This window comes from Colossoma macropomum, unplaced genomic scaffold, assembly GCF_904425465.1.
Source record: "Colossoma macropomum unplaced genomic scaffold, Colossoma_macropomum, whole genome shotgun sequence".
Taxonomy (NCBI): domain Eukaryota; kingdom Metazoa; phylum Chordata; class Actinopteri; order Characiformes; family Serrasalmidae; genus Colossoma; species Colossoma macropomum.
The window spans coordinates 33,590,194-33,613,015 of NW_023494792.1; the positions used below are offsets into that span (position 1 = coordinate 33,590,194).

Below are 22,822 nucleotides of genomic sequence, written 5' to 3' on the forward strand. Positions count from 1 at the left end.
ACCTATCAGAAACAACCAAACATCCACAAGTCCACTTCTTCCCAAATATTTTTCCCAAATTGTTAATCCTTACGCTCGATCTTAAAAAGATGGCTCTTTTAGGGTTCTTTGATAAAGGCAACAGTTCTATTTAGAACCATGAGTTCCATACAGAACCATCTCTCATCTTCTATTGTTACCATATAAGACTATATCGTTGCTGTCGGAGCAAAACCTTGTATTGCCAAAATAGTGACTTTACAGCAGAAGGAAAAAACCTACTTTACTTTTAATGTAAGTCAATGGAACCAGACATTTTCCCAAGTAATTTTGGGCCGTTTCTTTTGGTCCATTCATTGTTAAATTTACACACAGTGTAAAGGCCAACAGGTATTTTCAAATTATGTTAAAAACTGAAAAACAACAAAAATGGAGATACAAGGTTTTGTTCCGACAGCAGTGATATATAGAACCATATACAACACTCTCCATCAATCTGAAGAACAATTTCACCGTGCAAAGAACCCTTCAAGCTTGAAATGGTTCTATATACAACACATGGTTCTGAATAGAACCATTGAAGAACCATCTTATTGCTGTCTAAATATAATTCTGTTATATCACTAATGCATTACAGTCAAAATGGTTATACAGTATCTGTGGCTAATATGTTCCATTCCATATTACATTAAAACACAAAAATCTTTCCAGTGCTTAAAGACTAAACATTAGAGATAGTCCAGATTAAAGTGACAGACAGATTAGGCTAATCAACCTGTTCTAGAAACCCACACACACATTAGTTATTCTGAGCACACTATCTACAATTAAATTACACTATAAATAACACTAAATTACACTAATAAAGTATTTTCAAGTGCATCTAATTTGGTCAGTTCATTAGTTTTAGTGTAGCGGTCTGCGATTGAATGTAGCGCAGTCCCTCCTGTTCTCATCTTGGTCATCACTGATGAAATGGAAGCTTGGACGATGTCTCGGTTTCTTCCTGTGCCCCACACTGGACTGAAACAGTTTACTGAACGTGCTGAGCCCTTTGGGCACATCCGAAAAGTGCTTATCATCATCCGAGTGCCCGTGTTCTGCAACCTGAAGCGAAACGCGAGGGTCTCCGAGCATCTCTCTCACCTCAGGTGACACGTCTTTGCGTAAGTAGTGGTAGGGCTTTTTGCCACTGTTGTCACGGATGTTGCAGTTGGCTCTGTAGATGCACACCAGAAGGTTTAGGACTGACTCCTGGCTGTGAATGGCAGCAATGTGCAGAGGGGTGTAGCCATCATGGCTTTTGGCATTCACGTCAACCTCCAAGCCACCTTGCCGTGAAACGTCCAGGATCTGACGCACCGCTTTGCTGTTTCCTTTCTTAGCAGCCCAGTGGAGGACGGTGAAGCCTGAGATGAAGTTCTTCTTCTCCACCAGCTCAGCGTCCTGCAGGAGAAGGCTGTAGACTTGACCCCAGCAACCTGTTGCTGATTTTACCAGCCAGTCGTGTTCTCGTTGCTCCAGAGGGATCAGAGCCAAATCCTTGGCTTCAGAACCCGGTTTGGTCACTCTGGTGCTCCTTGGCGGTGCTGGAGAGCTAGGTCCCACCGAATGTCTCCTTTTGCTTCTTAGTGACCTATAGAGACGTCCTTCAGCTGAACTCAGATATGATGAGTTACAGCCAACTGCTCTACTTTTTCCAGCAAACGGCTGCGGCAGAACCCCAAACGGAACCTTTTGCTGAGCGGCAAGGTCATCTGGTGCTTTGGGGATGAGCTTCACCCTCTCGCTGTGGACTTTTTCAGACTTTAAATGAGGTGATGGTGGAGATTTTATTGCCACAACAGCAAAAACAGCCCCTGTTTTACCTATTCTGCCATTAGAGACATTAAGTACTGTAGCAGTTAAAGAATCATCTAGGCTGGTTCTGGTCTTTGTCGCAGGCGAGATCATTCCGGGATCACCATCAGGAGAACTTCTCATTTGAACTTGTGGCTTCATAGATAAACTCCCAGCACGACCAATGCAGCAGTTAACATTCGGGCCTGAGCAGAAATAGGAATTATTAATATTATTATCATTATTATTGTTTAAGACATCTGCAGTGGAAGCCCATTCCTGACACTTAAAATATCTACCACCTAATTATAATCTTTTCAGTATTAAATGAATTGCTATGGTATTAATTTGAGATACTAAGTCATTACTAAGACTAAGACATAAGTTATTTTGAGAAGCTTCCTCATTATACAACCCCATTTCCAAAAAAGCTGGGACACTGTGCAGAATGAATGCAATTATATGCAAATCATGTAAACCATGTTTTAAAAGGAAAATAGTAGAAAGACAACATATCAAATGTTGAAACTGAGAAATTTGATTGGTTTTTGAAAAATATATGCCCATGTTGAATTTGATCCCAACAAAATGTCCTGAAAAAGTTGGGATGGGGGCCTGTTTACCACTGTGCTTCATCACCTCTTCTTTTAACAACACTGTGTAAGTTTTTGGGAACTGAGACACTGCTTTTGTTTTGAAAGTGAAATGTTTTCCCATTCTTACTTACTGTCACTGTTACTGACCTGTTGCCAATTAACCACCAGGTGTTTTTTTTAGCATTAGACAACTTTACCAGCCTTTTGCTGCCCCCATCCCATCTTTTTTGGAACATGATGTTGGCATCAAATTCAAAATGTGCAAATATTTTTTTAAAAAACAACAAAATTTCTCAGTTTCAACATTTGATATGTTGTCTTTGTACTATTTTCAATTAAATACAGGGTTTAAAAGATTTGCACATCATTGCATTTTGTTTTTATTTACATTTTGCTTTTTTGGAAGTGGGGTTGTATATATATTGTGTATGCTATTAAATTGAGATGCTTGATGCATCTTAATAGCATAAAGCATCTCAAATTATGAAACCTTTAATGAATTCAATTTAGTTAATTAATAAATTAAATAATTAAGCCATTTAAAAATAATTAAATAAGTATTAATGATGAAACTTAAGTCATTAATTTGAGAGACTGTGCCATTATTTTGAGATACTATGTCATTCATTTGAGATGCATTTTGCTTTCAAGATAGTGTCTAAAATAATGATTTAGTATCTCAAAATAGTGATAGTGTCTAAAATAATGACCTGGTATCTCAAAATAATGAGATAGTGTCTAAAATAATGACCTGTTATCTCAAAATAATGAGATAGTGTCTAAAATAATGATTTTGTATCTCAAAATAATGAGTGTCTAAAATAATGACTTAGTATCTCAAAATAATGACATAGTGTCTAAAATAATGACTTAGTATCTCAAAATAATGAGACAGTGTCTAAAATAATGACAATATCTCACAATAATAAGGTATCTCAATAATGACTTAGCATTTAAAATTAATGACTTGGTATCTCAAAATAATGAGATAGTGTCTAAAATAATGACTTAATATCTCAAAATAATGAGTGTCTAAAATGACTTAGTATTTCAAAATAATGACATAGTGTCTAAAATAATGACTTAGTATCTCAAAATAACGGCCTAGCAAATCACTAATAGTTCACAAAGTGGTGTGAATAGGCTTCCACGGGGTTTAGAAAGAGACTCACGCTTGGAGAAGCTGCTGTGTTGGGTGGTGGTCGCGGTGCGGGATGTGGATGAAGATGTTTCCAGGGCTGAACCGAGACTTTCTGGTTTCTCCTCCACCGTTTTCCCCGCCTGGAGCAGCTCCTGGTACTTCTTCTTCACCACCACGTACTTCACATCGTCGATCTGCTTAACGACGGCCACGCTGTTGACGAAGTTCTTGAACAGGTCTCTGTTTCTCCTCCTCTCCGCGGGCTCGCTGGAGCTGATGAAGTCTCTGAAAGCGCCCAGCAGCTCAGAGTTCCTCACTTTGCCTCCGCGCTCCAGTAGAAACGCTAAGACGAGCCCCTGCGACACGGCCATGCCTCAGACCTCCGCCCGTTCCTCCAGAAAACGGACAAACGGAACGTCCATCAGCAGAGGAGGCACTGTGAACTTCAAACTGAGCAGCCACCCCCCCGCGATGTTTTTCTACAACCTGCTGCTTCCGGTTATCCCACAAAAAAGTTATCCCCTCCTCCTCCTCCTCCTCTTTCACCCCTCTCTAATCCCCCTTTCGGGCTGCGTGAACGCGCACTGCGCTGAACTTGAGCATGCGCGCCCCCGAGACCGCCCTGCCTCCCTGTGAACTTACATAGAGTGTAATAGAGACCAGTAGAACACTGTAGATCCCATTAGGAAACCATAAAATGTGTTTAGAACCAGTCGTTGGTCCCCGGTTAAACCATTAGGACCCTTCACACTGTGATATCAACCCATTAAAAAAGCCAAAACACTTCACAAAAACATCAGGAAACCACAGAAACACAATGTTTTCCATGGGTTTTTTTTTCCAGCAGGTGTGTTAAGATGTAAATAAAGTCATTCAGAGTGGTTTGGTGTGAAATGCTCTCTTCTAGAGAAACTTACAGAGCCAGAATTTGGTGATGGGAACCAGACGTCCGAAGAGTTTAAAGGGGAACTCCATCGATTTTGCAAAACATAATCATTTAATGGTTTAGATGTAAACAAAACCATTCAGAGTGGTTTTGGTGCGAAATGCGCATTTCTAGAAAAATTTGCAGTCAAAATTGTTCACCATTGTAGCACCAGGAACCAGACATCTGTATGTCTACACTACAAATATCACTATTTTATCTGCTACCTGAAATTACTAGTGAACCTACATGTGTCGAAAATCTACGCACCGGCATTTTCACTACAGCAGAAACTGGAACCAAGGTAAGAAACGTTTGTGAGTGAAATAAATGACCATTAATAAAGATAAACTTATCAATATTTTCATCCATATTGCTGCATGGACACATGCACAAGAGTAACATATCTGTATATAAGACCATCAATTACATCACATAAATACCTTTGTACCCAGACTTACTGGAAAAGTCTTAGTTTTGATGAATCCAGGTTGATTTCCTCTACATTTACACTTGCTACGCTTACTTTCTCGTTGTTAAAATGTGCTGCCTTTAAGGATGCAAGCATGTACCGCAAGCCTTGGTACAGAACAGTTACAGAGGTAACTCAAGTTACAGTATACTTCTTCAGCATTAATGTTTTGCACAATCATGCAAACTGTAATTTCATATTAAAAGTACCTGTTTATAGACCTTCTACTGTGTCAATGAAAATAACATGTACCATTTACTATATTACATAAATGATGGCAAGAATAAAACAAATAAACACATGCTTATGAAATGAAGCCAGTAAGCTGCAGTTTATTGAAAGACTGTGTTGCGTAACAACTACAAAACAGGCCAAATCCAAATAATAAATGTCACATTCACTCATAGCTTCAGTCAGATTTCAGCGTAAGAAAATACACGGCAAGAAGAGCAATAAATAACAACGGCTGAGTGCAGTGAAACCACTGTCGACTAATAAATGCATTGATTTTTGCGGAAGGCCTGCTTAGGTTAAGCTGCTCCTCTGTGGCCTTCAAAATCCTTCAAAACAGTGAACGTATAAAAAGGCACAGTAACATCGCTTCCCCTGTTCCATATCCTCCCTTTCCTTCTCCTTTAAAACAGGGAAACGTGAGAACACAGCACTGTAAAGAACGGCCACCTTCCACGAGTTCATTGTTTTTGAACAAGGCACACATCCCAGAGGAAACTCTACAATCAATACTCATCTTTGTCTGAAAGATACAGAGACAATGAATGCCTGGCTACAATACGTACTGTATGACTGAAAGACCTCACAAAATATTTTTAACTTGAATCTATTACAGACAACACACTTTAAGATGGTTCTTCGAGGGTTCTTTAGTAAAGGGAATGGCTCTGTGTAGAACCATGAGTTCTGTGTGGTTGGTATAGAGTAGTGGATAACAGCAGTCCTTGGGCTAGACTCCTAACACTTCCTTCACCTTCCTGTGTAAAACAATCACATTGTAAGTCACTTTGGATAAGAGCTTCTGCCAAATGGCAGAAACATAAGTGTTAAACGTTCTATATAGAACCATTTTTTGCATGGTGAAACGGTTCTTCAGTTTCACAGAGAATGTGTTGTATATGGTTCTATACTGAACCTTTTCAAAAATGGTTCTATGTAGAACCAAAAAGCGTTCTTCTATTGTTATATGCTTCACATCGTATTGATGCTTTTTGGTGCCTTTTCAAAAAGATCCTATATAGAACCACATACTACACATTCTCCATCAACCTGAAGAACCGTTTCACCATGCAAAGAAGCATGTAAGCATGGAACTGTTCTATACAGAGCTCATGGTTATAAATAAAACCGCTGGCTTTACTAAAGAACCCTTCGAAGAACCATCTTTCTAGATGAGACCTTCAATAAAATGAAAGTCTATGGGAGCAGGCAACAGAGTACGAGTGGAAGCTCGTACACAAATTTCTCTCTAAATCTTAGAATCCTTCAAACGCCCAAAAGATTTTTTTTCTTTTCGTTAAGTGTTCGACCAAAAACGAACCATCTCACAGTGTACTGAAGCTACGCTAAGCTAACTATGAGTTACAGCGGTAACCCTTGTAGTTATCTGAGCATTCAGTACAGTGAGTTTTCAGCCACGGCCATTAGGGCCTCTCAAGTCACCCAGATTTTAGATCAGTTGCTTAATTTCTCACTGGATCTTTCGATATATGTGACCTTAACAGCAGATCCATTCACCACTTGGTGAGTTTAAAGGAACAGCTTGAGCCAAGACGCTAACTAGCTAATAATTTAAAAAAATCCACAATACTGAGCAGCACAACTTGCTGAGAAGGCTGTGTTATATAGATAGCGACAGTTTGAATGCAGTTAAGTTTGATTCCCAGATATACGGCAGCCATCCATGGCAAAGAATCTAGAACATAACTGGCCATGTTAGGATAAAATAATTGCTTAGCTCCTCTTTTCTCAGCTTGTTGCAATATGCTAACTATGTTAACAGGCATCCTGATGCTGTCTGTCTTGTTGGTCAGTGTATCTGTTGTCTATGGTCACACAGACTGAGTTGGTCAGTTCATCCAAGCGTAAACTCCCATACTTGCAGAAAAAAATGGTTAAAAGGTAATACAATTTACATATATATTGTAAACGATGATAAACCATGCTAAATGTTAGCCACTAACTTTCACTTATTGCTAGTTATGCCATCATTATGGTCAGGCTGTTCCTTTAAAAGCATTTAGAGCTCAGTTTAACACCCTTGTTTGCATTTCACATCAAGCCTGAAACTAAAGACAACAGAAGCGTATCACAGTCGGCTCCAACAGCCAAGTTTGACTTCCTTAGCAGCCGTCTTCCATATGGCGCCCCATCAGCCACTTTAGTGTGAGATCACTGAGTGATTATATACAAGCCTTGAAAAAGCCATCAAGTTTCACTTAATCTTGCTGCACATATTTGAGCTTGCACTGCCCTCACAAGGACCAGGTAGTGTTTTTTTGGCCATTGAGTGTGTCCACATGCACTCAATAATCCAATCATAATCAGATTTCTGCAGTTATCAGATTATTCATATGGTCATGTAAACACCATTCTCCGATCTAGAAATCTAAAATAAAAAGAGAGCTGGATTTCAGCTCAGCAATCAGATTTATCAGTGAATCTAGACTCTCACTCTGATTTCTTTTGGATTTCTCAGTCTGTGCGAAAACAGACTGCGGTACCGGAAACAAGCAAACAACGTTGCTGTGAGACGCAGCAAAACACTTTTGGAGCGACGCTGAAACCAAACACAAAATAAAGGATTTAAATATTCTTCATCTTATAGATGACGTATGTTCATATTTTCAGTTTTGTTCATATTTTCAGTTTTGTTCATATTTTCGCAATGTTTAAAAAAAAGCTGCGGCATGATGTTTTACATTACGCTCATGTCACGTCTTCTTCCGTGAGTTTATTGGCTGGTTGTAAAGCAGAAATCCGATTACTGTCTGACTCATGTAGACCCAGAGTTTACTAAAGTGCATGTAAACGCACTCATTGTTTAGTGTGTTCTATAGCACAACAGAGTTGAGTCAATTTGGAAGAAATCAAAACAGTGGCTGAAGCACCTGAGATTGGCATTCATGCTACAAGTTTTATCTGTTATGGTTGGACAGCAAGTCATAGCTGAACAAAAAAAGTATTATATATCTGCTTTTTAAGTCTTTTCTCTTTGGAGAGGATCTCCTGACTGGGTTCAGCAAGGACTTAATGTACCAGTCGGCTCATTAGCGAAGCCCACATGCACGAATGCTCACTGAATCTGAGAAACGACTGAGAAAGATTGCAGTATTCAAGCCTTTCTTTCCAGGTTAATTATCTATCATGTTAACAAATAACTCTGGCTATGTTCTCAACACCTTTTGCTTCTAAAATGTTTCTTTGGAATGTTTTTTTTTTGTCTAGATAGATATACGCCCCAGTCATGAATGGGCAAAAGACAGCACCAGGCCAATGAAAGAACTACTACTGCGTTTATGAACACTGAAAATGGCAAGTCCAACTACTGTGATTTCATAGATGTATCAGCTGTAGTAATTCCTCATTGGGGCTCTAAGCCATTCTCTGCTCCACATCACTCCCATTCAAGTACGGGGACAAAAGTGGTGACAGTGGAAAATATTTGGATAAATAACAAAATTATATCTCTCTATATCTCTAACTTCCTTTGTTTGATTACTCACAAGTATAAATAAAGGATATTATAAATATTATTTCAGTGACAATCCTAAAACATAATAATAATGCACCAAACTACTTTGTCACAGAAATAAAAGTCTTCAAAATATTTCCATGTTAGCATGTGGCATGTCCAGAATTCTTTTGGTCGTTGTACAGATTGTCAGTATAAAACAGCCATATTACACATGTGCATGTGTTCCCACTTTTTCCCTCCAGTGCTTTTTGGCTCCAAGCTCACCCCAAATACAGGCAGGGTGCCATAGAGACACAAAAACTAATGCTTGAGCAATGCAAAGGAATAAAACGTGCACTGAGAAAGCACTCGCAGCTGCTCAAACCCAACCACACGGGACTGATGCACTGGTGGTGTTGATTGTGGATGAGATCACTCTGGGGACTGAGCTTTAGTCCCTCCCCCGCAGGCACTGAGGTGTGGAAAGAAGCCACGTAGCTCCTGGTGATGCGTCATTGGAGCATTGCTGCCCAAAGCCCCGCACCCCTCAGACCATCTCCTCCTCACAGTGGGCTCCAGCTATGAGCAACGAATGTTTATCAGGCTCGCTCAGTGCCATGCTGTTGAGGGAGTGCTTGTCTGATCGTAAGGAGTTAATAGAGGCTCGGCTGTAGTTGACCAACCGGTCCAGCAGGCTCAGTTTGGGCGATGGGCGCCGCAGATCCCCAATGCCTATGTGAACGCTGATGTCTGACAGACTGCCCTCCCCGGTCTGCCTGCCCTGCTTGGACAGCTGTTTCTCCAGCTTCTCTGCACTGGGTTTATTGTAACTATGGAAACAGAAATGAAAAGACAACAGATGTTAGAAAACGAAACTTGGCTGGGTTTCCCAAAGCATCTTAGTTAACTTTAACCAGTAAAGAGAGTGATCAGTGTGATGCTCACATTACAATATTAAGAATATTCTTTATTCCAAGTTGCTTTTGGGAATTCTAGCCCTGGACTACGTTTCCTTATGTATAATACAGGGTGATTCAAAAAAAAAAACATCTAATTTCAAAATGATTTATTTCACTTGTAAATAATTACAGAACAATGCAGTAAACTGTAAATGGTTTGACTGAGCATAAAGTTTATTATGTATTTTTAAAAGAGCTCAATATGAACCTCCTCCAGCTGTACGGACAACATCAACGCCACAGTCAAATTCATCCCATACTCTGTCACTATATTCAGGTCTCTTTCACTGCGATTCCGGAGATCATCCAGGGTTGTTGGGAGTGACACATAAACAAAATCCTTAACGTACCCCACAAAAAAGAGTCACACGGCGTGAGATCTGGTGATGCGGGTGACCCTTTTCTTGGAACTGTCAGTACCAATGACGAAAGCTCTGAGCTGTTGGAGGTTCACTGCCATACAGAAACTCTATGACCCCCTCTTTCAATTGGTATGTGATTGGTTCCTAGGTGCCTCATGGTTGTAAAAATATGGCGCTTTGAAATCGGATTAATCTTTTTTGAATCACCCTGTGTGGTATAGGGATGAGCTCTACCAAGTACAAATAATAAAGGAAAAAAAAAACAAAAACAAAAAACACAGTCTCATCTACATCACAAAAACTTCAAACTTTGTCATCCTTTTTTAAACACCATTTAAAAATAGCAGTTACTCTGAACAACATGAGCTTTTCATGATGAATGGGCCAATAGAAATGCTCTAAAATTACATGGAACAGATTCTTATAATATTAATGAACATTAAAATTAAGGCTTTTTCCCCCTACTCCTTTAAAAGTTATCATTTCAGAGAATATTGGGTTTTGTTATGACACTGATTTTATACAGGTCCATACATGTGATCGAATAGTAAACAAGAAAGTACAAAAATCAATCCCCAAACACCAAAGAGAGCAAACACCGCAAAGACACAATCATTTATTAATATGTTTCAGGCAGACAGTGTTCTTGCAGTGTGTCAGAGCTTAGATACACTCACCACTTGAGCAGAAGGGAGGAGAGGACCACAGAGACTGAAGAGGCTGCCATAGCAGCAGAGCCCATCCAGGGCTGCAACACCAGGCCTATAGGCATAAAAATACCTGCAAAAGAAAGCAGCTATTGAAATCCCCGGATCAATGGGCCAGAGATGTTATGTACTAATTATGATATCTGAATCATATCGACACTAGTGGATATTTATTTTATATATGTCCAGTATTTCAAACTGATATTTGATGAAGTATTTCTTGTTTAGGTGATAAGCTACAGTGCTAAATCACTGGTAATATTTTAATTTGACTACATTTTTAACCCAGTAGAAATAAATAATACATTTTTTTGTGAAATGCTAATCCATTATTATAGTGACTGAGGTGATCAGAGTTTATACATACATAAGCTATAAATAACCATTTTGGTATTAGGCTTTGACTGATTTTTAATGCTAAAAAAGGTCCATTTAGATGGATATTTTTTCTTCTCTGGTTAAACTTCAGGCAGAAAAGGCTACTTTCATGGCAAAAATGTTGTAATGTTATGCATGTGCTCACCGGCTGCAATAGGAATTCCCACAAGATTGTAGATTAGTGCAAATACAAAGTTAATACGGATCCTTTTGACTGTCTTCTTTGACAGATCAATGCTTGCAACAACATCAAGGAGATCATTCTGTGAGGGCAGACAGACAGCATCATAGAGAACAGGCAAATATAAAAAACACATGAATTATTGTCTCGGTAAAGTCATGCGGGAATTTCATCATTAAATTTAACTGCGTATTGTAATATTGTCTTAAATAATAAACAAACATATAAATGGAACCATAACATTCGTGCAGGCCTTATTTTTTACCCCCTCCATTAAGTTAAATTAAAATAGTAAAAAAAAATAATAATTACAATTATTTCATAATAAATAAAATACAAATTGTGCATTTAAATGTTCAGAAGTGTTTTCCAGAAAGTGTGTTAACTTATTTTCACTTAGAAAATCAATGTTTGCATACAGCTGCATATGAAATCCAGCTCGATTGCAGTCGAGTGGATGTAACACATGTTGGGAGCTCTCACCTTGATGAGCACCACATCCGCTGCTTCAATGGCCACGTCGGTGCCTGTGCCAATGGCAATGCCCACATCTGCCATGGCCAGCGCAGGTGAGTCATTCACTCCATCTCCCACCATGGCTACGCGCTTCCCTTCCAGCTGCAGCTGTTCTACCTTCGCCACCTTGTGAGAGGGCAGCACCTCTGCAAACACCTTCTTGATTCCAACCTGGACAAACAGCAGAGGAGAACAATATCAAAAGGGCTAATCTATACAGAATTAATAAACAAATGGATATGACCAGTTAAATGATGAGATGGTAAGTATTATAACAGTGATATTTTTCTTAAAAGGTCTTCGAATATCAAAATACAGACCATGGGTGAGAGCCACAGCACCATCTGCTGGACAACAGCTGCACTGCCATAAAGTAACAAAGGCATCAGGCAGGCCCAAAGAGCTAAAGGAGGTTTCAGTTCACAAAGAGGAGCTCTGTGAGTTGAGTTTCACCTTGGTACTTTCAAAAGAATCACAGAGGCCTGATACTTACACAAAACAAGACTAAAGTCTAAATATCACTCAGGGCCAAATCCATGTAGGGCTGGGTGATAAAACGATAGCGATAATAATCACAATATAATGTTCCTCGATAAAAATGTTCGATGTAATAGACCATTCTCACACTTCCTCGTTCTAGCGACAGCCCTGGTGGCGTTTTCTACTGCAAGGAAAGCGACACTACTTTGCTGTTGCCAGGAGAGGGCGCACTTCCGAGTTTTTCGACATGACTGGGAGGGGCACGAGTGAAATGAGTCGGCAAATACACTTCAACAACGTCTGAAACGTGGAGTTATATATTCCGTTTGAGTGGAGCGACCGGCGTTCTGTTCTCCTGTGACCAAGTGTGAGTGACGAGTTAACTGTACTGTCCTACAGTGAGCTCACCTCTTTCCTAACATCCTAACCAGCTTTAGCAGCATTAAAATCACATCTGCTCCTCACAACTACAGCACTGTTACAGCGCTCGGACAGTCATATTTTAGTATTAGTGTATTCCCAAGCAGCGAAAGTGAAACGAAGAAGTGGGATAATGCAAGTTACAGGACTGATTTAAATGAAAGTAAACTGAGGATGCTGTGGCATTGGGGCTAGCTGTTTTTAGCAGCTGGCTAACTTGAAGCAGCGCTCTGTCACTCACACAGCACAGCGAAACGATTTAATTTAAAAGGACTCTGTTTGTCTGGTGTGAGAGATTCACACTGCAGTTAATGCCTTTACACAGCGACTAACTACTATGATAGAATAGAGAAATCCAGATGTCTGCTGGTGTTTGAATACTCTAATATGCTCTGATATGGACGTGGTGGGAGTGATGGCAGTAAGGTGGTGTGATCCATCCTTGACCTACCGAGCCAGCTAATGACTGCTGTTCATATTAAACTGACGTTGTTGAGGAACTAAACAGTTTAGCACGTATAACCAGACAGCTCAAATTAATCTGTTTTCTTTCTTAAATTACAACCGTTGCAAAAAATTGCAGCCGTGCATTTCCAGCCAACCAGAAACTTTCTCCCACTCTCCCATGAAAGATTTGTGAAATGTTCCACTGTTTGGTGAGTGTTTATCATGTTCTGACCATAAAGCATAGTTTAAAACAGCAATTAACCACTCAAGAGCAAAAATCAGCCTTGAAAGAAATAATGATTTGAGATTTATTGTGATATGTATCGATATCGACTGATATGAATTTTTTTATCGTGATGATATTTTTGGCCATATCGCCCAGCTCTAAATCCATGTGAATAGAGGAGTAGAAGAGTACTGTACCTGAGCAGCGATGGCTCGTGCTGTCTTGCTGTTGTCACCGGTCATCAGCACCACCTCCAGACCCATAGAGGTAAGAGTGTGGACAGCCAGCTCTGCTTCTGGCTTCACCTTGTCTGCTATGGCAACCATGGCACACAGCACACCTGAGAGAAGGTAAACAGGTGCTGTTTGAGAGGTGAGCATTAGAGGTGCTGTCACACACTAAGGATAAAGCAATCTACACCAAAAACAAATCTGAACCACTGTAGGTCATCCATCCATTCGAATCAGTGCTGCTATCTATACTCGCTCCATGACTGTTTTGCACTAACCATCCACAGCCACTAGTACTGCTGTGCAGCCCCTTTTCTCGTGCTCTGTCATGGCGTCATCCACGTCAGGCCGAATGTGCAGAGCATTGCGCCTCATCCACTCCCTGTTACCGATCAGGACTGCGTACGACGCCGTCTGTACCAGAGCTAACAAAGCACAAGAGAACCACACAGGGGTTAACTCGCCCAGCTTCACTACCCAGGAACACATGCAAGTTAGATCACTTTATGATATATACCACAGATATGAAAAAACTAACCGATTAACATTTGGATCTGCAATAATATTAATCTGAAAGAGTAATTACTTTGTAATTACTTCTAAAACAGGTTCAAAGAGTTATCTGTTCAGAACTTCTATCTCTGCCTTTCACTACACCAGATTGTGTTGTATCCTATTTTTTTTTTTTTTTTTTTACATGGAGCAAGATCATTTTTTTACCTGTATTTCCAAAAAACATCAAACGCGTCACTAAAAAGATGCTGGAAAGTTATATCACCTCATGGTGATATAACTCAGAATTACAATTACATTAAAAAAGGGATGCCTGTCTGCCTCTTTGAGTGTTTAATTTTGTAAATATTATTGTGGTGACAGAACTATTAGTTATCTGAAATCCACAGATTATTCCTCTAATTCCTCAATGTCCAACATTCCCCAACAAACAAAAACATTCTAATGCTGACGGCTTATCTAGAATGAGAACTAACACGCCAAATGAACCAGTGTGAATGAGTGAAGAACACTAACAGTGTGAATGGATGGAAAAGATTATAAAACAGTGTGAACTGAGAACATCCTAGAGCCGTGTGAATTGGGGAGAAGATAATAAAACAGCATAAATGAAGGAGAACATTCCGAAACTGCGGATAAAGGTGAACAATCTAGAACACTGAGAAAGGGGGAGAACATTTTTGAACAGTGTAAATAGGGAGAGAACATTTTTGAACTGTGTGAATGGAGAAGAACCTTCAGCAAAAGCATAATTGAGGAGAACATTGTAGAAAAGTGTGAATGGGAAAACATTCTAGAAACCATAGTATAGAATGATGATTCCAGAACGTGTGGCAGATCCCAATGCTTGGCTCTGCAGTGTTTGTTGGAGAACGTTGGATTGAGTTGCACTGTGCTCAAAAGTTACAGAGGCTGACAGTAGAGCCCAACCGATAAATCACCATGCTGATATTATCAGCAGATCTGAGCTGGCAGCACATTAATCAGTACCGGTTATTATAAATGGCTATTAAAATAGAAATGAAGAGGCGCAGGACAGATCTTTTAACCATGTTAGGTGTGTTGTTGTGTAGTTTGTCCAGTAGAGGGCACTCTGCAACTTCCCTGTTGGCAACACGCATTTAAAATGCCACAAATCACAATCAGCTGACTCAAGTCGAGCAGAGTAACTTTATCCCACGAAAGAGGTTATCGGCCTTCATGGTTAGCTGATTATTGTCACGTACAACACATACTCAAATAACAATAAAAAATATCCTCATCACTTCTCATCCTAGCCTAAATAAGCCTGGCAACATTCATATCAGCCATGCCTGCTTTTGCTGCAGTAACATGAAAGCTGGTAATGTTGGGAAAAAAAAAAAATCATAATTAGCCTACGTTTAACGTGACGGTAGTTGAGCAGTGTAGGCTAAGCTGCTGACAAACTTAACTGTAGATTTACTGATGTAACAGTGTGGCAGCTCTAGCGAGTAAACAAAGACCCAGTCAGGCACAAGGCTGAAGTTAGCTGTTCCACCGTAAATGGTGCAGCAGTGACTCAAATGGCGCCAGAAGGTAGTTGCTGCACCATTTAAGGCGGAACAGGAAAATTTGAAAAAGAAACTCCAGCTTGGTCATTTAGGCATTTAGAAAAGCAATGGTGAATTTATCTTCTACTCGCCTGTCTGTAGTTACAATCGGTGCATTGGAAATTATAAAAGCTGAGGCGACACGTAAATAAATATGAGCTGAACAAGTATCTAACATGGATTGGTAGCAAAGTTATCTAGCTTTTCTTTCAAATGTGTAGTGTGTGTGTTGTAATAGTTGTTAGTGAACGTCATTCACTTCTCAAAATATTCCAGTATAGTTATGAGTAACACGACATGCTCAGACGCTCCCACATGTAATCCGGCTAATCATTAAATTCTTATGTGTGAAATGCCAAAGTTGCAAGTATATTTTTGCACAAATGCATTGTGTTATCTCTTAACTATATTTTCTTGATTTTTTTGATTATGTTATGCTTTTTTGAAGAAAAAAAGAATATCGACCGGTCCAATTTATCTGATTTTTAATTACTTTAATATCGAAATTGGGATCGGTCTTAAAAATCCTGTGTTGGCCAGGCTCTAGCTGACAGTACAGGGGTCGGCAACATGCAGCTCTTTTACTGCCCTGTTGTGGCTCCACAGCAGAATTAGATTTTTAGGTAAAAATAAAATAATCCTCCTTTACAGTAAAATAAAGCTCTGCTGATCATTCTAACAGTTTTAACAATAAACAGTCATAAACTCTGGAGTTAAAGCGGTCTATAACTGGTAATTCACCTTTTAACCCTGAAGGCTTGTGCAAAGACTGCTGGTCACCATAGCAATTCAGACAATAGTCTTGCCTAGCTAGTAGCTAACGAAACAGCAAAGAGAGAGATTTAAGATGAACATCGATAATTTGGAGCCAAATGGACTTATTTGCGTTTAGAATCACTCCGCCTGGTTTCCTGATACGTTTAACCTGCAACAAGAAACTGTCAAACACTATAAAGTCGCAAAGCCTAAGTCAGCTTCTTGTTTGAATTTTCCCGTCTCACCTTAAATGGTACAGCAGTTACATTCTGGCGCCATTTAAGGTAGAACAGGAGAATTCAAACAAGAAGCTGGTGAATGAGAACCTGACTTCAGCTTCGTAAACAGGCAACCGCTGAGAGACATTTTACAAGAAACTTTTCTAATTTTGAAGAAAAGTTTCCTGTCAGAGATGTGAGAAAAGAAGCTATAGCTGAGCTAAAGCTTAAAGCAGAGCAAAGTAAGTCTGTGTTTTTGTTCATATTTTATATTTTTTAGCCTATACTAGCACATTAGCACATACTGAGACATATTCACAGCCAAGATGGTGAAATGGATATAAAATGTTGTGGCTCCCCAAGGTGGTTTGATTATGGTTGAAAGGACAAAATGGTTCTTCTTCACATTTAGGTTGCCAAACCCTGAGCTAGGCTATAGGACTTACCAAGTGGCTCTGGATCCATGATGAGGGGATGTGTGTTCGAAATGGCTCTGGTATCACTGATCTGCACCAAGATGCCATTGCGCTGGTTCTCCTCACTATCGCTGTCTTCTCTCTTCAGCAGGTTTTCTGTGTTGCTCACCTGACACCTGATCCCACAGCCGGGGACTGTCTGGAAATCAGTGCAGGTGCCCAGCGACTCTGTGTCCAGCTCCTGAGAGCCAAATAACAACGTGAAAACAAGCTACACAGCCTACCAGACATAGTCAGATATGGCCTACAGCAACAATCAACAAACGCATTATAAAGCCACTGAGAGGGAGGTCACAGAATGGGCAAACCTGTTTACAGTAGCGGGTGATTGCTGCCCCTAGCGGATGCTCACTGTTGTTCTCTGCCGTGCCCACAATGGCCAGCAGTTTGGAGTGAGGCATTCGGTTGCCCTCCACCACCATCTTCACCTGCACCACCTCGGGGGCTCCATATGTGATGGTGCCAGTTTTATCAAACACCACAGACTGAATCTGAGACAAAGAGCAAACTTTTTCACTCTATGACAGCTTTACTGCAATGAAAACATACAGCAAGTAAATTATCATAAAAAACTAAAGTAATATTTTTTTCTTGTGTGACTAGAACTTTTAATATCTTCATGGTTAATTCCTCTTCCCTTATGAAATACCATTAAACAGACATGGACTCTTGCTCACTCACCCTATGAGCCATTTCTAGAGGCTCACCCCCTTTGATGAGGATCCCGTTCTGAGCCCCGACTCCTGTACCCACCATCACTGCTGTGGGAGTCGCCAGGCCCAAAGAGCAGGGGCAGGCGATGCACAGCACAGTAATGGAGGCCTGGAAGGCTAAACGAATGATTGCCTCTGCCTTAGATACACTCTTATCATAACCCTGCAGAGAAACACATAAATCAGTACAGTGGATTTCACAGCCCAGGGTCCCAAAGCCAAATGCTTCAAAGTCTAATCATCTTTGCAACATGAAAGTGTAAAATGATACTTATTCTGCCATACTGTAAAAACACTGCTCTGCAGTACTTTCAAATTAATCCAGATCATACACAGATCATCCATTACATCTCCGTGTTTCTACACTCATTGTCCATTTTATCAGCTCCACTTACCATATAGAAGCATGTTGTAGTTCTACAGTTACAGACTGTAGTCCATCTGTTTCTCTGCATACTTTGTTAGCCCCCTTTCACCGTGTTTTTCATTGGTCAGAACCCCCACAGAGCAGGTATTTTATATATGTGTGTACGTACGTACGTGTGTATGTATGTATGTATTGATGAAATCCATGAAATCCCAAAACAATACACAAACAAAATAGCTCATGTACTATAGGATATTTCACCAAAAAACAATCTTCTATCAGGCGCATGAGGCAGTCAGTTAGGAGGAAAATGAAAATTAGGCCAGTCAGTAAAACAGGAGAACAAACAAGTCTGGAGCTGTTGAGCCCAGAGCAGGGTTTTTTTTTGTAGAAGCAGAGGCTCAGAGCACTTACAGGGAAGTATGTTTCCACCAGAGAGAAGTTAACAAATCCAATCACAATCCAGGAGAGGAGGGTGAGGACAGAGACCGCTACAATGAAGGGGACAAAGTAGCCACTGATCTTGTCCGCAAACTGCTGTATAGGAGCCTGTGGTCGAGAGAGAGCAGGAGTAGAAAAAGAAAGTTCAGAAGGCAGAGGCCATCAGACAGATTTTTAAACATCATCACAAATAATAATAATAATAATAAAATTATATATATATATATATATATATATACACATATATATATAAGCATTTACAGTCACTACACAGAAGTGTCTTATAGGCGCACCTTGGAGGTCTGTGCCTCCTCCACCAGTTTGACAATCTGTGAGAGGGTGGTGTCTGTGCCCACATGTGTGGCTTGGATCAGCAGAGCGCCATTCTGATTGATGGACCCAGCAATCACTGTACTGCCAGGCTTCTTCGTCACAGGCATGGCTTCACCTGGAGCACGAGAGACGATTTTAACAACAATCTGCTGAATCAACACGATGTCCATTATGAATTGAGTTCTTTGTGTATTTTAATTTGGGCAGAAATTAGGAAATTAGTGAAAATTTAGAGCAGCAGTTCCCAACTAGTGGTGGTAACTACATTTATATCAAGAGGGAACGTCCCTCTTGATATACCATACTGTGATTTACTTTTATACTGGTATACCACCCACCCCTATTTCCAACCCTGGTCCTCAATATTTTGGTGTTTTTCCTGCTTCCAAGGTCCCTTTTCCAACAAGCAGTTAACAAAAAAGCTGAAGTAGATGTGTTGAAACAGGTAAAACCGTAAACCGTGCAGGACAGAGGGTACTTGAAGATCAGGGTTGGGAACCAGTCATTTAGAGAGTAAGCGTTGTATAATTAGCTGAAATCTTTGAAAGAGATTTTGCACATCCGTAAATTTTTTAACCACCATGTATTAAACTTAAATGAGTCTTTGTAATTCCATGATTGAAGACATGGTAAAGCCCAGCCTGTCTTACCGGTGATGAGCGATTCGTCTGCCATTGAATGCCCTTCAATCACTCTGCCGTCTACCGGGAACTTTCCTCCAGGAACCACTTTCACTGTATCACCCCTCTGCACCAGCTCCACATCCATCTGTTCCTCACTGAGAAAGTCAGAGAGACATAGACAGTTAATCTTTTGCCTTCTTACAGGAACGGCTTGACAAATTTACATGAATTTCCACTTATCCCAAATACAGTCCTACAGCCAAGACATGTCTGGTGCCAAATATTGCTCCTTCAGTTTAGACCTGGAGCTGATAAGCTAACAGTGTCAACAGTCACTGAAACCTCTTCCCTAAATACATGCCAAGATCATCGTAAAAGGACTTGCAGGTGGGTTGGAGGAGTTACTGGTGGGATTCAATGGATGCATTTCTTTGTGTGTATATTCAAGTTCATATACATGCAGTTGAGGCACATTTATGCAGAAATCGTGGTCCTCAGATTTGTAATCTGACATTTTATTGATTTGAGTACACTTGCTTAGCATCTCCACCTGTGTTGCTCTACCCTGCGAATGTGTTGTGAATTCCCTTATCTTTGGTCATCTTGCACAGAATGACACCAAATTGTGCTCAGCAAAGAAGTGATTCTAAATATCTGCCCATACTTTCAGCAGATAGATTTTTTTTTGTTTGTTTTATTCTTCATAGTGAGTCATACTGTGTTTTAAACCACACACTTGTCTTAAATTAAGACCTGAATGTGGTTTGAGCAGGTTGAGAGGAGTCTTGGGCATGTATGTATGAAAACAATTTGGGTGAATAATGACTTCTACTGTTTGTTAGCAATTTTAGCCTAGCAGCTTCAGTCCTAAACTACAGAAGCAAAATTTGGACACCAGACATGTCTTGGCTGATCGACTGCATTTGAGCGCATGGGGAAAATTAAACAATTTTTGCCGAACTAGACTAGGATATGTGAATGATCTGTGTGAATTCTGGCATCAGTAATCGTGTATGAGAACAGCAGTAACGCTGCACAGTATTGTGTAATGTGTCTAGAGTAAACAGCTGAAAGCAGAAAACAGACAAAAATGTAACATACCTCAACACTGTCATTGTATCTTTATCCAGAGTGACCACAGTGGCCTCAGTCGCCTGTAAGGACATCAGCTTGGACAAAGCCTCTGATGTCTTACTCTGTGGGGCAAAGGACAGGAACACCATTTAACCATTATTAATAATTTGTGAGAGAACATCAACATAGCTATGAAAATGTTGCATTTATTCTCCAAGTTTAGTGTTAATGAACCAATGCAAAAAAGCCGCTACAAGCACAGCTGTAACTACCTATGAGGACACAGAGGTCCCAACCTCTGTAGTTTCAGAAAGCTTTTTTTTTTTCTCTCAAATATCTCCATTCATGAGATTTAATGTGGAAACAGTGCTGATATGATAAATGCCTACTCAGAGGCAAAGCCCTCACAGGCTTGTCCAATCAAATGGGAGAATAATATTTATTTAACCACATTTTTTAAGATGACATTCTTATTTGTTTTCAATGAGTGCTGTAACTGTATTCTAGCAAGTCATATCAGCACATTCTAAGCCATGCTCCGCCTTACTTTCCTTAGCTCTCCAATCACTGCTTAGCATCTGTTGCTATCCACAATTGGCTCAAACCTTCGGTTCGTTGTCAGCGTTAGTCATGAGGACACTGAGTTTTTGAAGTGTTTATGACAAAACTACTCAATCAGCTGTGACTGACTCTCATCTGAGCTCAGAGCAGCTGTGGTTTGGCCATAGACTTCACAGTCCGCCGTGTTTATCTCTGTACAAGAAGCTACAAAACCGCTACCTAGACCAACTTTGACTTCTTGAGATTAAACGTTACAAGTATTCAGCATGCATGATACAGATTAACATAAAACACAGCTATTATAAAACGAAAGAGTTTATGAGGGTAATAAACAGATTATGATTGTAAAACACAACCTGTGCTTTTGTCTAGTTCCAGCAGGTGCTCAGTTTAGGCTACAGGCTCTGAAGTTGACTGCATTAGCGATCAGATTAGAAAACAATCGTAGTTCAAAGCTGTATTGTGTCACCAACTCAATACATACTATAACCAGCATGAGGAAGTTCACTGTTAACTAGCATATTGATGGCACAGTATCATGTAATGTAATTCAGAAATCAGCAGGTACATTTGACTGTATTATGTCTGGTTCACTGTTTGACCATCTTCCTTTCTGCTAGCTGGGGTTTGGTAGAGACAGACTTTAACGAAGTATGTTTAATGTATGCTTTTTCAGCAATTGGTGAAGACACAGCAGGAAGAGGCCAAAAGAGACAGGCACAGAGACAAAGAGAGATAAATAAAATAAACATGAATATAATACCAACTGGTTTAGTACACACAGGTTTTAGCATGTATTTTAAGCTGAAAATACAGAACTCATTTCTGTTAAAAAGATGGGACTTTTTGTAAAATGCTCTTGGACCTTTACTTGACTGACAGAAGTACAAAGAAAAGATTTTCAATGTTTCCCCTGACCAGCTCAACTTCTGTAAATATAAACAAATTTTGAATTTGATGCCTGAAACACACTCAAAACCTGTTGGGACGGGGCAAAATAAGAATGGAAAGTTCTGAGGTGAGGATATCAGGACTGGGTTTAAAAGGAGTATCCACCAAAGGCTCAGTCTTTGCAAGCAAAGATGGGTCATTGCTCATCACTTCAGGCCAAACTTTGTGAAAGAATTGTCAACCAGTTCAAAAAGAAGATTTCTCAATGCAAGATTGCAAAGAATTTAGGATTTTCTACCACCTACCATACATAATACCGTGAAAAGTAGGGCTGGGCAATATGACAATGCATATTTTTATCATGACAAATTATGTCATAATAAAATACAACATGCTTCTCTGAATGTTTCATGTATATCAGTGCTTGTAGAACATTCATTATAAATCACGTTTCATTATAAAGAGAGCAAAATTAGTCCCATTTAACCAGATTTAGTTTAACACAGTTTGCCAAACATTGAACAACAAATCACTGTATTAACAGTTTCTGACAGTACTTTTAAAAATGTAGCACTACTGATTCTGTTTTTCTCGGTTCCAACTGATCAGATATCTGAAAAAATAAACATCATGACATCATGTATCTAGAAAATTTCTTTAAATATCACGCTATTATATTTTCACCATATCGCTCAACTGTAGTGAAAAGATTCAGGGAACCTGAGAACTCTCAATCCGT

The 22,822-nt window shown here is 39.8% G+C and overlaps 2 protein-coding genes across 2 annotated transcripts in view; both read right to left on the reverse strand.

Moving 5' to 3' along the window:
* Positions 1–494: 494 nt before the first annotated feature.
* Positions 495–4,063, reverse strand: sowahab (sosondowah ankyrin repeat domain family member Ab). The gene is made up of 2 exons (XM_036575515.1): positions 3,587–4,063; positions 495–2,024 (listed from the first exon to the last, which is right to left on the reverse strand). Exons 1-2 carry the CDS (start codon positions 3,924–3,926, stop codon positions 886–888), a joined length of 1,479 nt encoding a protein of 492 aa, XP_036431408.1. The 5' UTR covers positions 3,927–4,063; the 3' UTR covers positions 495–885.
* A 3,772-nt stretch (positions 4,064–7,835) lies between these two features.
* The window catches only part of atp7a (ATPase copper transporting alpha), a 39,738-nt gene continuing 24,751 nt past the window's right edge, over positions 7,836–22,822 (reverse strand). The window contains exons 11-23 of the mRNA XM_036576928.1: positions 20,659–20,753; positions 19,585–19,712; positions 18,895–19,049; positions 18,575–18,709; positions 17,762–17,956; positions 17,389–17,571; positions 17,051–17,261; positions 13,825–13,971; positions 13,514–13,656; positions 11,711–11,914; positions 11,192–11,309; positions 10,639–10,741; positions 7,836–9,470 (exon numbers count right to left, since the gene is read on the reverse strand). Coding sequence (XP_036432821.1) covers positions 9,188–9,470; positions 10,639–10,741; positions 11,192–11,309; positions 11,711–11,914; positions 13,514–13,656; positions 13,825–13,971; positions 17,051–17,261; positions 17,389–17,571; positions 17,762–17,956; positions 18,575–18,709; positions 18,895–19,049; positions 19,585–19,712; positions 20,659–20,753 — 2,100 coding nt within the window. The 3' untranslated portion in view covers positions 7,836–9,187. The remainder of the gene's footprint in view (positions 9,471–10,638; positions 10,742–11,191; positions 11,310–11,710; positions 11,915–13,513; positions 13,657–13,824; positions 13,972–17,050; positions 17,262–17,388; positions 17,572–17,761; positions 17,957–18,574; positions 18,710–18,894; positions 19,050–19,584; positions 19,713–20,658; positions 20,754–22,822) is intronic.

Excerpts from the sequence above, each read along its gene's own strand:
- sowahab (XM_036575515.1), bottom strand. The coding sequence starts at position 3,926 with ATGGCCGTGTCGCAGGGGCTCGTCTTAGCGTTTCTACTGGAGCGCGGA. Across the intron at positions 2,025-3,586 it reads ACACAGCAGCTTCTCCAAGC|GCCCGAATGTTAACTGCTGC; the intron begins GTGAGTCTCTTT and ends ATTTCTGCTCAG.